Source organism: Chelonia mydas, chromosome 2 (genome assembly GCF_015237465.2).
Source record: "Chelonia mydas isolate rCheMyd1 chromosome 2, rCheMyd1.pri.v2, whole genome shotgun sequence".
Taxonomy (NCBI): Eukaryota; Metazoa; Chordata; order Testudines; family Cheloniidae; genus Chelonia; species Chelonia mydas.
Window position 1 is genome coordinate 226,515,661 of NC_057850.1, and position 15,056 is coordinate 226,530,716.

Genomic DNA, 15,056 nt, shown 5'->3' on the forward strand with positions numbered 1-15,056 from the left:
ACCTTTTGGGGACGAGACTGTCTGCTACTCTGTGTGTGTACATAGCCTAGCACAATGGGGCCCTATTCTTGATTGGTCCTCGGGCACTGCCATAATAAACATGATGATGTTTGAAGATACTATTATTATTAATACCAGTACATCACATTGCATTGCATGTTACAGGATATCAATATCAACGTGTGGCTCAATAGTTATATTGATTGCAGTGTTGTGTTTGACTGATATTAACAAGTCCAGGCTGTAATCACGGCCACACTAGGTTGAATCCTCACCTCTGAACAGTCTGCTTGCTTTTGTCTTCTTCCCAGCTTACCCTTTAGTATTTTACAAGGTCCATGACTGGTTTCTGAGGCTAGCTATCTTGGTACCAGACCCTCCTTAGTCTTGCAAAATTGTTCATTTAGTGACCCCTCCCTTTTAATGATGTGATCTACCGTGGTCTGAGAAATGATTCTCCAGATGATTGCAAAGTTTGACAAGACACGTATTCATCTCTGTTTATTCAGCTATGTATAAACCAGGCTTCAGCCTGAGCCCAAACATCTACACTGCAATTTTAGAGCCCTATAGCCCAAGCCCCACAAGTCAGAGTCAGCTGACTTGGGTGTTTAATTGCAATGTAGATATATCCTATGTATGATTCTTCCTGGTTGCAGTGCTCAGGGATTCCTCTGGAGGGGCAACAGACAATTGAAGACCTCCCCTTTGAGGGTCGTGCTAGTTTTAGTCTAAAACACATGAGGCTTTGTATACTCTGAATGATGCAAGAGTGGTTCTGAAGCCCGTGGGCCTCTGTACTCCAGTGATGAAGAGGACAAACTATCGTCCTCAGTGCCAGCCTAGACAGCAGTATTACCCCTTCCATCAGGTTGACAAATCCAAGAGGAGCAAAGATTGCAGAGAAGAAAGCTGATGGCTTCTCCTTCCTTGGTCTCTTCATCTACACATCCCCAGGCCCCAGAGCAGCCAATTTGACACATACGTCAAGGACAGCATATTACTCGACCTGGTTCTCACTTGCTCTTTCTCTCCTTTCTGGGATAGGCTATCCCATTTCTCACATGCCTAGCAGTCCATCACCTCAGACAAATGGGTGCTAAGCATGGTGAAATTGGGATATACCCTGCATTGCCTTTCTGTCCTTTCCTCCCATGCCCCTACCTGGTCCCTCTTCTGGGAACCCTCTCCCAAGTCTGTACTAAGACAACAAGTGCAAACCCTATGGTCTTTGAGAGCCATAGAGGAGGAGCCTCTGTCTCATAGAGCCATCTGCATCAGGGCAGTGGGGATTATTCTTATTATATTCTAATACCCAAAGCCAAAGGGATCTCAGACCCATCCTAGACTTTTGGAAGCTGACCAAATACATCAAGAAGATAATATTCTGGATGGTGTCCCTGGCTATGATTATCACCCCCTTAGATCCAGTTTTCCAGTAATGGATATAAGACTCTCTTAATGGATGGAGGAGGGAGACTGAGGTTCCAAAGGGTTGACTTAGATGGCTAATGTTATTGTAAAAGTATCTCCTTTTATGCTTTTGTTCCATTGTTTTGGGACGAGGTGGGGGCTGTGCTGAGCTAACAGAAATGCTGTCCTTAACTTACAGGATGCCTAATTCCATGTGGCGATCCATCTTGGCCACAGGAAATTTCTGAGGTTCATGGTAGGAAATTATCAATTCACCGTCCTGCCATTCAAACCCTCATTGTCACAGAGGGTTTTAACAAGTCCATGGCAGTAGTGGTGGCCTGCCTCCATGAAAGAGACATCCACATGTATCCTTACCTGCCTCAGGCATGGGGTGGGAAGCCACATCTGGGTGACCTACAGGCTCTGGACTGCCCACGAGGCAGCTTACACATAAACATACTCGATATGTGCATAATATTCTCTTTGTGTTAGTGGTTCCTGCCTCACATTCAGGGCAAGACTGTCCATATACACAGCGACAACAGGACAGTGATGTTTTATGTGAACAAGCAGGGGGCACCAGGTCAGGCATCCTTTGTCAGTAGGCTGTCACATTGTGAAATTGGTTCATTCGGAGCTTGGTCACTCTCAGGGCATCTCATCTGAGCAGATGCTTCAACCACAAATGGTATCTCAACACAAACATTTTAGCTTGGATGTTATGCATAGGTGGCTTCCCATTAGTGTATCTGTTCACAACTTGGCAGAACAGGAAGTGTCCCTGATTCAGTTCCAGGGCAGGTCACGGTTCCAGATCAATATCAGGCATTTTCCAAGGGACATGGACCTGCTCTATGCATACCACCAGTACCCTTGATTCCCAGGGTCTTTATCAAGCTCAAGCAAGATCGTGGCAGAATGATCCTTATAGCTCCAACCTGTCCAATCGAGACAGATTTGGTAATCAGACCTCCACAAATCGCCGCCTCAAAAACTTTTGCTGTTACTGATAACAGAAGACCTCATCTAGTGCTGCACCTCACAGCACGGTTCAATGGTTAAATGCAAAAGGGATCCAGAATGTTCTCTTTAATAGTAGAAAACCTTCCCACAAAAGCTACTTACCAGACCAGTTGGAAGCATTTCGCCATCTGAACAGCCCCCCACAATGTGTTCCCAGCTCAGACTAAAATTCAAACAATTCTGGACTACTTTTTGCACCTTAAGGAGTACATCCCATAGCTCCATTAGAGTGCATCTGCAATCTCAGCATTTCACCCTTGTATAAAGGGTAAGATTGTTTTCACTCATCCTGTGATGACCAGATTCTTGGAAGGTCGAGATAAATTGTTTCCACCTATCAGAGTCCCAAAACTTTCTTGGGATTTGAATCTAGTGTGTTCACTTTTGACCCTCCTTTTGAGCTTTTAGCATTGTGCTTGCTTCTACACCAATTAGCGAAAGTAGCTTTCTTAGTGACCATCACCTTCGGAAGGAGGAGGGGAGGACAGAATGCATTGGTCACTGTTCTGCCATACAGTTTTCTACAAGGACAAGGTTCAGCTTAGACCACACCCTAAGTTTCTCTTAAAGATGGTATCTGATTTTCGCTTGAATCAGTCTATCTTCCTGCCAGTTTTCTTCCCAAAGCCACATATTCACAAGGATGAGAGAGGGCTCCCCACCTTCAGTTTTCACTGAGTATTTTCAAAGCCGTTTCAAATTTCTTCACAGCTCTTTGTTTCTTATGCAGAGCATATGAGAGGACAACCAATCACAACTCAGAGACTCTTCAAAGATAACACATTGTTATGCAGCTGGTGATCTGCTGCCAAAGGGATAATGCCTCCTGACAAACTCACAGCACACTCGACTAGAGCGTGTTCAATCTCAGCCGCGTTTGTGGCACATGGCCCCATTATGGACACCTGCAGGACAGCAGCGTGGTCTTCCATTCATACATTCACCAGACGTTATGGACTGTCTGCTATATCAAAGAAAGATGCAAATGTAGGCAAAGCAGTCCTACCAATGAGGCTCTGAGCCCCATCGCCTGGGATGACAGCTTGGAAGTCACCTACAGTGTAATGGACACAGAACAAGAAGAAAAAATAGTTACTCACCTTCTTGTAAATGCATTTCTTTGAGATGTGTTGCACATGGCCATTATGTGACCCACCCTCCTTTCCCAACACATCAGAGTCTCCCATCAGCTTCCAGTGGGGCAGCTCCACTCTTTATACCCTCTCTTTGGAGCATGAGGAGCTCACCTAGGGGTGCCCCCACCCCGTATGTGTACTGCTAGAGAAGATTTTCTGGCACTAGTGCACCAGATGCACTCACATCTACCGTGCAATGGACATATACAACACATCTCAAAGAATATCAGTTACGCGAAGATGAGTAACTGGTTTTCTCATCCTTGTCCTCACTTTTTCCCTTTGAGGGGTCTAGTATTACAGCTGGTGCAAGAAATTTCCAGATCTTGTGTTCACAGAAGGTACCTGCTCATAAACACCCTCCAGCCACTGTCTGGCACTTAGCAAAACTTTGGTTGCATGGAGTCACTTTAAAGCAAGATGCATCATTATGATATCAGAGTAACCTTTCTGTGGCTATGATAGAGAGAATTCCATTCTGAACTTTTATTTTCAGGTGCCTGTAAGTTTAGAAAAATACCTTCTGCCTGAAATTTCTCATGATTGGTTTCATACCAGAAATGAATGGTTGTGGAAAATTTTATTAAAATCTGTTCAGTTATTTTTGAAATAACGGATATGAAGGAGGCAAAGGTAAGAGAAGGGAAGTGTTTTTCTGTTGTTAATATAACTTATTGTTTTAATTTTGTGCTTGGAAACTCAAAAAAAGATTCAATTTTCTCCATTCGAAAATTTCTCTGTTTCTATATGTAAAATGTTTTAGTCCACAGCTTACTGTATTTTTGTTTATATCACATTTGAATAGGCATGAGCAACCAATGAAATTGCAGATTTTTTTAGCAGATTTCTCCTATGTACCCTCTGTGCATGGAAGAAGTACTCCATAAAAATGTATAAAGCCACTATCTTATCCTATCCGCTACTTTTAAATTCTTCCTTAAAACTCACCTCTGCTATGTCTTCAATGTACCACTGAAGTTAATAGGACTAAGGACATGCCTAAAGTAATACATGTACCTAAGTGCTTTGATGAACAGGGATGGACTTGCTGAATCAGGGCTTAATGCTTTGGTATGTGCAGTTGTCTGATAGTAGTGCACTATCACAGTAATTGCATAGGCATTTTTGACCTTGGGTTTCCTTGGTTTGGCCATTAATTTTTATACATAAATTATAAAATACAAATCAATACAATTACAAATGTTGGCCCTGGTTCAAGAAAGCAAATAAACACATGCATAACTTTAAATTTAATTGGATTGCTTTCATAAATCAATGGTCTTTAGCTGTGACCTTTTTTTTCTCATTTCATATTCTAATGCCTTTGATATTGGTTACTTAAAACAAATGGTAGGGCTGAGAATTATAGTAAATAGCACAAATGATTCTACTAACTTCAAAGATGAATCCTAGCTTCTGAATTACTTTATCATTAATTTTATGTAATTTTTGCTGGTTCTCTCTTGATAATTGGCATTATGTTGCTCACCTCCAGTGATCTGCATTATCATTTTAATTTATTTAAGGGTGGTGAATTCTAGTACCAGAAACTGAACAATAAAACTAAAGCATAGATAACAAAAGTAATACACTTTTATATGTCATACAGGTATTGTCTATATTTACGCAGCTTTGTCATTATACCATTCAGCATGATAAGTATGATAGAAATGACAGATTTAATTGATTGTGGTGTACCTCAAAACAGGTTTGTTGCAGATAAGATGGGTGGCCCAATTGAAAGAGACAAATTACATGAATTCAGCTGGGAACTTCATATAAGTGAAATTGAATTTGAACTGAAATGCAATGTCGTACCTATTGGGAAAATCAAGAAAGGGACTTTTTACCACAGGGCTTTGCTTTTCAAGGTATATTAGCATTTACTTTACCACTTAACTGATCTAAAAATACTGATGGAATTACAATTCTTTATTTTTGTTAAAGGGATAGCACAAACTACAGTATATTAGGTTCAATAGAACCTTGTTGAGTTATATTGCTGTTTATTTGTGTATATATTTAAGTCATTTTTCATTTGGCAAATATTTGATTTCCTTTTGAATGAAAGCCAGTATAGCTTCTTTCTGTAAACATCCTTGTTATTATAAGCATCATTGAACTTGTCTTAAGTGATGTCAGCAGAATTCTTGATATAAGGCAAAAAGCCAAAATGTTTGATTGTGAATCAAAATATGTTCCCTTTCCTGTAAACTGTAAAGCACTAAATTATGCAGTGCTCATTATTTTTCATGCTGCAAATGTAAAATTGTTGCAACAATAGCTTCTAGATGGTGCTCATGTGTAATACATTATGATAGGACATAGGGTCTTTCCTTACACCAGAGGTGGGCAAACTACGGTCCGCGGGCCACATCCGGCCCGTGAGACCGTCCTGCCTGACCCCTGAGCTCCTGGCCGGGGAGGCTAGCCCCCGGCCCCTCCCCCGCTGTTCCCCCTCCCATGCAGCTACGCCGCCTTGCAGGCAGTGTGGCTTGCACCCGCCCACCTCCCAGGCTTTCCAATAAGCCTGTCCTGCCGCCAGCATGAAGGAGGCGGGGTTGGATAAGGGGCAAGAGGTCCCGGGGGGCAGTCAGGGGACAGGGGGCGGTTGGATGGGGCAGAGATTTGGGTGGGTGGGGGGCGGTCAGGAGACAGGGAGCAGGGGGGGTTGGATGGGATTGGAGTCCTGGGGGGCAGTTAAGGACGGGGGTCCCAGGAGGGGGCGGTCAGGGGACAAGGAGTCGGGGGGGGTGGATGGGTTGGGGGTTTTGAGGGAGGCAGTCAGGGGGTGGGAAGTGGAAGGGGGTGCATAGGGGGCGGGGGCTAGGCTGTTTGTGGAGGCACAGCCTTCCCTACCTGGCCCGCCATACCGTTTCACATCCCCGACGTGGTCCTCGGGCCGAAAAGTTTGCCCAGCCCACCTTATACAGTCACAGAACACTTTACAATGTCATGTGCTGTTGGGCAAATACTCATTTTTCCATTATGAGCTAAGTGAGTGTGCACATAAATATTTCCTACATTAACTGTAATAAAATATCTAATTGAGCAGATAAATTGTCCTGTGGAAAGTACTCTGTCATTAAATAGCAGTATCATTTATATTTAATAATTGATGTTGTATCTTACAGTGTAGAAAAGTTTAGGCTCAAATTCTGATAGCAGTGAATAGCTCGTGAGTTGCACAGTTCCTTGGGGGACCAATGAGCTGGAGTAGCCTCAACATCCCCTGCCATTGGCTCCTTCTGTTACTACTACCACCCTCCCACTGAGGGAATGGCTAGTGGAATCAAACAGCCCCCCTAACAAACCTCCACTGCTTAGCCACATAATGGGTATGTCTACACTGCAACTGGGAGCTTGCCTCCCAGTCCAGGAGACAGATATGCACTAGCTTGAAGCGAGCTAGTGTGCTGAAAATAGCACTGTAGACATTGCGGAAGAGGTAGTGGCACGGAGTAGCCACCCAAGTACAAGCCCACCTGAAGCCCCTGGGTCCGAACTCGGGTGGCTAACCTGTGCTGCCACCCATTCTACAACGTCCACACTGCTATTTTTTAGCATGCTAGCTCAAGCACAGCTAGTGTGCATCTGTTTACCGAAGCTAGGAGCACATTCCTAGCTGCAGTGTAGATATATCCACAGAATTGGGCTCTGTGGCATTCAGGGTATACACCACCTGTGTGTGCCCCCCAAATTTTACTCCTTCCTGCATAGTTAGAAATGGGAACTTTACCCTATTGCAAAAAGGAATTTCCCGGCTTTTCAGTGGATCCTACAACACGTGCTTTGGGACCTGAAATACTTGATATTTTGGACTTCAAAAATTACCCAAAGTAGGTTTTTCATACATAATAATGTGATTTTAAAGGGTTCTACATTTTATTTTTTATATTTTTCTTTTCCCTGTGCAGTCTGTATGTGCATTTATGGTCCCAAGAGAGCCTGGCTTTACTTAATGAGGGATATGAAAAATAGTCCCAGTACAATTTTTTAAATACTTTGAAACTAGTTCTCAACCTCTTCCACACGGGACTCCCTCTCCCTTATAACCAGGACCTCTCTCATTCAACAATATGGGAAGGATAAGGTGCCCCCAGGTTGAGAACACCTCTAAACGAGTACTTTTGTTTATATTTTGGCTCTTTTAAAAATATGTAGCCTAAACAAACTAAATAATGGCATGTTGTAAAGACTGTACTAGCACTTGTTTGATGGGATAATTCATGAGCAAGCTGCCGGGTATACTACATTATATGTGCATCCCACAGTAGAGCACCTTCTGCCTCCCTTCTGCTGCACCACATACATATGTGGCAGGCCACAAGATCAGAGCAACAGCTGGCTAGCGAGGGTGCAGAAAGGAGAAAGAGAGTCTCCTTGGGTAGCACTGGGCTCCCTGGTCCTTTCTCTCTTTCTCCACTTCCCTCCAAGTTGCAGAGCGAGTGTCCCAGGAAGGGAACCCAGAAGCAATATTTTTGAGGAGGAAAATGGAGGAATGAGGTAGAATAGACTAAAGCAGGCTGAGCTGCTGTGTTTTTCACAGGATTGAGGGAGGAGGAAGTGGAGCAGACAATGAGTTGCTGGTCTCTTCACAGGCTGGTAGGCTCCAATCCGTCTTCCTCCCTGCTCCATATGGAAAATGATGTGGCGCAGCCTCCCTCTTCCTCTCCTGCAAAAACTAAGGCTCTGGGGCAGCCAGGCTCCCTCTCTGTGCTCGTTGGAGGAAAGGGTCAGAGAGGATCAGGGGCCCAGAGCAGCTTGACTGCCGACCCAGGTTCAAGACGCGCAGGTCATGAGAATCCCACTGCCATCTGGAACAAATTACAAAACTGATTTATTCCAGTCACACAACGAGGAAACATCCTTTGGAAGAATTTTTATACTTAAAAAAATTATAATTAGGCTTGGCAGAATTCAATTTTTATTTATAATTTCGACAAATAATACGAATGTTAATTTTGAATACTTTTTTTCAATTTTTATCAGTTTAAATATTCAGAGCTGTATGAATTTTGGACGGGGGGTTGTCCGATAATAATTACTTAAAGTAGACGTTCTTAACATTAACTTGTGGTATGAAGCACGGGGGAGGAGGGGGACTGCTCCCAAAGGCCTACCTAAATGGCAGCCCTACTCCTGCTCCACTTATGCTGGCATAACAACGCGTTTTATACCCATTAAGGTGCGACTCTGATAAGTTCTCAAGCAGCATTTTTCTTTCTTTTCCTATCCACATATTTAGATTATTATCAGTGGAAATACTTTTTCATTCGTTTGTGTGTGTGTGTGTGGTGATATTGATGTTTGCCGACAATTACCAATGAAAATTTAATCCTCCAAGCCTAATTACAATATGTCATTATAGTGTAATGTGCAACAAAACTCAGGTGTTCCACATTTCAGTCATCTGTCACACATTGCAATGGTTTGTATCATACACTGGCCGGTCTGAACGTTGAGAGATAAGCTTATGAATGATGTTGCAATCACAAACCCATGCCGGTTAAACCTTTGTATCAAACATCATCATATGTTCCATGTTGTATACATATGCAGAGCAAACATATATATCTTCATTTGTATTGGTAGATTATCTTAGGCTGTTGTAATTCAAAAACAACTCCTCCAATATTTTCTAAATTTGTTGAAAAGACTCTGTCTTGGGACCACATGTGCCCTGTTCAGTTTGATGCCTGGAGGACTGACTTATAACACAAAATGAGTTAGTTCTTGAAAAGAATTATAATAACTGTATATCACTGCTCCTCCGCTAGAATATGGTGGAAATCACATTTTAAAAACGCAATTTCCATCCAGGACCTACAGTGAAAACTTACTGTTTGCAGAACCCTGCAGGGAATCCAGAAAAATCTCCATTACCAAATCTCCTTTAGGAAGGCTCTGCACCTTTCAGCTGTTCTCTTGTTTAAGCATTTCCGTGGCCCAATGGTGCATTTCACAAACTAAATGTATTGTGATACCTTTCAGAAACTAGTAATGACTTTCATTAACTCCTTTTTGTTTTCTTTCATAGGTTATAGCAGACAGAATTGGCATTGGCTGTAGTTTAGTTCGTGGAGAATACGGCAGAGCTTGGAATGAAGTTAAATTAGTTGACGATTCTCCTCAAGGAATAACTGGGCTTCTGCTTCCTCCTCAAGTGTATATTTTAGATCTAATGTACCAGCCAGGCTGCTTAATGAAGCAAGGAAGTGCAGAGGCAGATCACTACCAACGTATTTAATTCTAATGTCAGATCTCTTTCAAAAAGAAAATATTTTTAAAGAGATTTCATTAATAAATTTGTATGAAACATAAAGATTTGTGGGCCGAACTTTCAAACTTTGATGCTGAAATTAAAGCACCTATTCCCACATTAAGTTGTCTAAAGAGGCACTTCGGTTCTAAATATCCATTTTAGGTGTCTACTCTAAATCCCTGTTTGTGATCCAGAATGTGAATTTAAGCATCTCATTTTAGGTATCCGAATTTGACATCTTAGACATTTTATTTATTTTATTTGATGCTGTATTATAGAATAAAAAGTAGAAATCCAGACTGTCAATATTGGTGGGCATAATACTTGACTGTGCATTATCATTTCTCCCAGTAAATGTGTTTAAAGTATTTAAGAACTTTTCCTTTGGCTCTCTCATCTTCCATTGATGTTAATGGGAGTACACGAGGTGAGGAGAATACAAAGCCAATGAAATAATTAGACATGGTTAAACCAATTTATAATATATTTTTTGTTAAAATAAGCAGAGTACTAGGAATTGTCTTAGTCTTTGTCTACATGAGCAGTTTTTCGGCAAAAATTTGCTGACATAAGTTTCAATGACAAAAGCTATGTCAGCGGGAGCGCGTCTTCCGCCGACATAGCTACTGCCATTCGTTGGGGGTGGTTTAATTATGCCTGTGGGAAGCTTGGCTGATTGTCAACAAAGTGCTTCCATCAATAACCAGGGTCATCAGCATGTTGAATGCATGCTTTGGAGAGATATGATGAGAGGTTGTATTTGTATTCATGACTGCTGATGAAATGGGACACTACCATTCCGCCCGCACCCTCTGCCCCAACTCTACAGACATGTGATGTGATTTCCTGGTGGGCTGTTTGGTAACATTTTCTCTTCTTTGGTTGTAAACAGAAACAAAATGCAAGTCATTTGAAGTAAAAAATGAAAAATACTTTTCTAGACACGTAGCAAACACATTTGACAAGTAGACACTATTTGACAAGTAAACCCTCAGCAAAACAAACAACTTTGTACACTGCAGACTTTGACAAGATTTCTATCAAAAATGTCATTTGTGTGCAGTTGTTATTTTCTGTCGTGCGTTTAGTTTTATATGAACTGAATTCTGTTGCTTGAAAACTATAAATCACCAGGAAGAAATGCCCTTGGCTAGCAAAAATTGACAACAAATCACGTGCAAGTTCAAAGTTGACTCAACATCAACAGGGTACATGACGTTCCATAGAAGCATTCAAGGTGAACTTTACATTGAGCTTTTCCTTTACAGTGTTTAACTAAATATAACTCTCTGGATATTTGAAAAAATAAATCATTGCTTTCTCTTGACTATGCAGGCATTCTTCCACCTAGGTCGTCAAGCCAGTCAGTCATCGACTGCCTTGGCTGCTGGAATCTATGCAATTCACAAATGCAGGTTCAGTGATGTAGCCTTCATATATAGAGTCCATAGATAGTATGTGGAATAGAAATGAGTTATGAATGGAAAAAATAATCCAAAATTCAGAAGGTGGAGAGTAGTCCACAGTACTTAGTATCTTGGGGGTGTCAGAGACACATAAGCTATAGAACTCCTTCTTCAGCTTGTGCAGAGTGAAGAAGAGGCCATGGCTAAGGCTATGATTTTTTCACGGAAGTCATGGAATACATGACTTCCAGCGACCTCTGTGCATTCAGCCCTGTTGGTTGGGAGCTGCAGGGTCCCCTGCTGCAGAAGGGAGACCCCACAGCTCCTCATGGCTGTGCTTGCTGGGGGGCCCCTGGAGTTCCCAGCCACCGCGGGCAGTGGGACTGCAGCTCCTGGCCACCATGGGCACCAGGGGCCCCCCACAGCTCCCAGCAGACATGGGCAGTGGGGGACCCTTGGATCTCCAAGCCACCATAGGTGGCTGGGGCCCCCACAGCTCCCATTCACTGCAGGGGGCAGGGGACCCGGGAGCTCCGAGCTGGGGTACCCTGGAGGTCCAAGCCCCCACAGGTGGTGGGGTCCCCAGAGCTCGGAGTGGCCCCTGCAGCTGCCCAACCTCTGCAGGCAGTGTGGGGGGACTCCACAGGTGGGCTCCCCATTTTGTCACGGATATCTTTAGTAAAATTCAGGGACAGGTCACAGGCTTCCATTAATTTTTCTTTATTGCTTGTGACCTGTCCCTAACTTTTACTAAAAATATCCATGACAAAATCTTATCCTTAGCCATGGCTAATGGCTGGGCCACTATTGAAATAGAAGACAAAGCTTTTGCTAGAGCCATGTCCCTCTGTGACACGAGTCAAACATTTGCAAGTCAACAAATATCCTGGCCAATCAAAATGTCAGTAAATTTAATAGGAGATATTAACCTCCTTTCCTAAATTAAAGGGCCTGTTTTGGCCTCTTGAAAAATTTCTGTTGAGAGGGATGATTTTAACAACTCAAGTAATTAACAAAAATCTATCTCCAGCCCTGATTTTCATCCGAATAAACATTTTACTTTGTTTGTAGCAAAGTGGAAATAAATCGGGATTGGGACCATGAGAAAGAAGTGTCATTCTGGGACACAACACAAAGTCACACACACAAAGCTTCTATTCATTTTTACTGTAAGGAATTTTGTTTTAGATTTAGATGTGAAAAATATATGTTCAATATGGAATACAGCCACATATGGTGAGAAATTAGACTGTACTGATAGGAGCTGGGATGTGATTCCACAACTCTAACTGATTCGAGTAGTCAAAGTAGTACACTGAAGTCCATGGCTGCACATGTTCATATGGATTGCAGTGGTGCTGTTTGACTGTAAATTGTGAAATGTTGCTCCATGCTTACAAGTTCTTATGCTAGTAGAAAGGCCCATTAAAGTCAATGGTGTTCTCTGTGGGTAGTTCGAGGTTTTTCAGCTGTGGGATTGTGGCTCAGAGCCAACTCTGGATTAGTTAACATTGTAATAATGCATTGGCATGGGAAATGCAGTCTTGGTAGCTGCTCATCACTGGATGCGGAACATTTGCACTTTGGATAGGCTGGCTTTTGGTGATGAATGTGATGTCTTTTGAAAGGTAATATGGCAATTGAATCCTCTGGTTTTTCCCTAGAGCAGGTGCAGAGAATGTACAATTTACTCCCAGCAGCAGTGCAAACAGGCCCACATGGGCCCACTGATATCTTTCACCCAGATCTGGAGAAACATTCAGGATAACTGATGTGTGTTTTATCTTTGTGTGACCAGGGAACAGCTGCTATACAAATGATAGAGTTAACACTTTTCAAGTAGTCTCTAATTCAGGGGTGGGCAAACTTTTTGGGCTGAGGGCCACATCTGGGTAGGAAAATTGTATGCAGGGCTGGGGCTGGGGGTTGGGGTGCGGGAGGGAGTGTGGGGTGTGGGAGGGGGTGTGGTGTGCAGGAACGGGCTCAGGGCAAGGGATTGGGGCAGGGGAGGGGTGTGGGGTTTATGAGGGGGCTCAGGGAGGGGGGTTGAGGTGCAGGAGAGGTGCAAGGGTTCAGGCAGGGAGTTGGCGGGCGGGGTGCAGGAGGGGTTCGGGCTCCGGGGTGGCAGCGGCATGCACGGGGCCAGGGCAGGCTTCCTGCCTGCCTGCCTGCCCTGGCCCCGCTCCACGCTGCTCTGGGAAGCAGCTGGCACCACGTCCCTGCACTGCCCCTGGGGGCAGGGGGGGGGCCACAGGGCTCCACGCGCTGCCCTTGCCACACCTCCAGGTACCTCCCCCAAAGCTCCCATTGGCCACGGTTCCCCGTTCCCGGCCAATGGGAGCTGGGGGCAGGGGCGGTGCCTGGAGGCAAGGGCAAAGCACAGAGCCCTCTGCCCACCCTCTTCCCGGGGCCCCAGGGACATGGTGCCAGCCGCTTCTGAGAGCGGCGCGGGGCCTGCGGCACCATGGGGGGCAATCCCGCGGGCCAGATCCAAAGCCCTGAGGGGCCAGATCTGGCCCACAGGCCGTAGTTTGCCCACCTCTGCTCTAATCATACGAGTAATAACATACTATGGCAATGACTGAAGTGTGACAATATGGCACTCTCCCAAGTTATGTATTCACTTGCATCTCTTTATATTGCTGGTTATTGATACACCTAAAGAAATCTCAAGCTTAAGATATTCCCGTTAATTTTATGTTCTTTTCCTTTTATTGCTCTAGTCCCTGTTCCCTCTACCCCCAAGAGATCTTTCTGAGTCTCTCTCAGACGGTAGCATATGTTTCAACATGAGTGAATTCATCTGATCACAGTTCTCCACTCAGTCAGTACAGCGGGCATTCCATGTACCATACAAACACATTTGCACCGTTTTTATTTTTCTGATTTGTGACTCTAGCTCTTGACACTTCCAGGATTTCGTCTCTTCTTGCTGTTTTTATTGATGATGTAAGCTGAGTCAGGATGAGCTCCACCCTGACATCCAGTGGTGAGTTGTGGCAAGTTGTGGAAAAGAACTTCAGGGGCTGATCTCATTTGCATAGGCACACCCACCCCGCCTAGCATGAGCCCATAGCTGCCCAAATGATTACTTTGGCTGCTGTGAGATCCCCAGTTTCTCTGTTATTGTGGCAGGAAGAATAAATTGTTATTATCCTGATTATGTGAATCAAGGACCGTGGAACTGTACTTGGCCTTTTGTTATGATGGAGGGACTCGCCATCAACTAAGTAGCACTAGCTAGGCAAGGAATATGGGTTCTAAAACACAGTGAATTGAGAGAGGTTGGGGATAGGTATTACTATGTGGTGGTGGTATGGACCCTTGGTGAGGGCCTTATATGCTAATTGCACCTCCTTCTTCCTCCACTGTAGAATGTCAGAGCTAATTTTGATTCCATTAGGAGTTTAGTTACAGGCTGCTGAGCTGAATTCACTTTAGGCCAATGGTGCACCAGCACTGAGGTTCCCCTATTACAAGCTGAACTCACAAAAGAGCTGAAATCACTGAGTGCTGTGTTAAGTAGTGGGGGAGCCTGAAGATATATTGCAGAGCAGTTTGCGGGATGGCTGGAGCAGCTCATGCATGGGGGCTGGTAGAGCAGAGCGATTTGTGGGACGGCTGGTAGAGTGGAGCGGAGCCCCATTGAGAGCTGGAGCAATCGGCTTTGGACCACGTAAGGTGCCCCTTAACCCTCCCATTTCCACCCAAGTTGGGAGGTAAAACACTGCAGATAAACTTTCGAACTCTGGGGCTGCACTGACCAGGGACAGAGACTTTGGGTTGTTGGATTTTGGGGACTTTGTGTGA

General features: G+C 44.0%; 1 protein-coding gene across 6 annotated transcripts in view; it reads left to right on the plus strand.

Moving 5' to 3' along the window:
* The window catches only part of ARMC3 (armadillo repeat containing 3), a 116,564-nt gene extending 105,438 nt beyond the window's left edge, over positions 1-11,126 (plus strand). For all 6 annotated transcript variants that reach the window (XM_043541323.1, XM_043541321.1, XM_043541319.1 and 3 more), the window contains 2 exons: positions 5,284-5,446; positions 9,616-11,126. In XM_043541323.1, the coding sequence (XP_043397258.1) occupies positions 5,284-5,446; positions 9,616-9,825 (373 nt within the window). In that variant the 3' untranslated portion in view covers positions 9,826-11,126. The remainder of the gene's footprint in view (positions 1-5,283; positions 5,447-9,615) is intronic.
* The last annotated feature ends 3,930 nt before the right edge of the window (positions 11,127-15,056 follow it).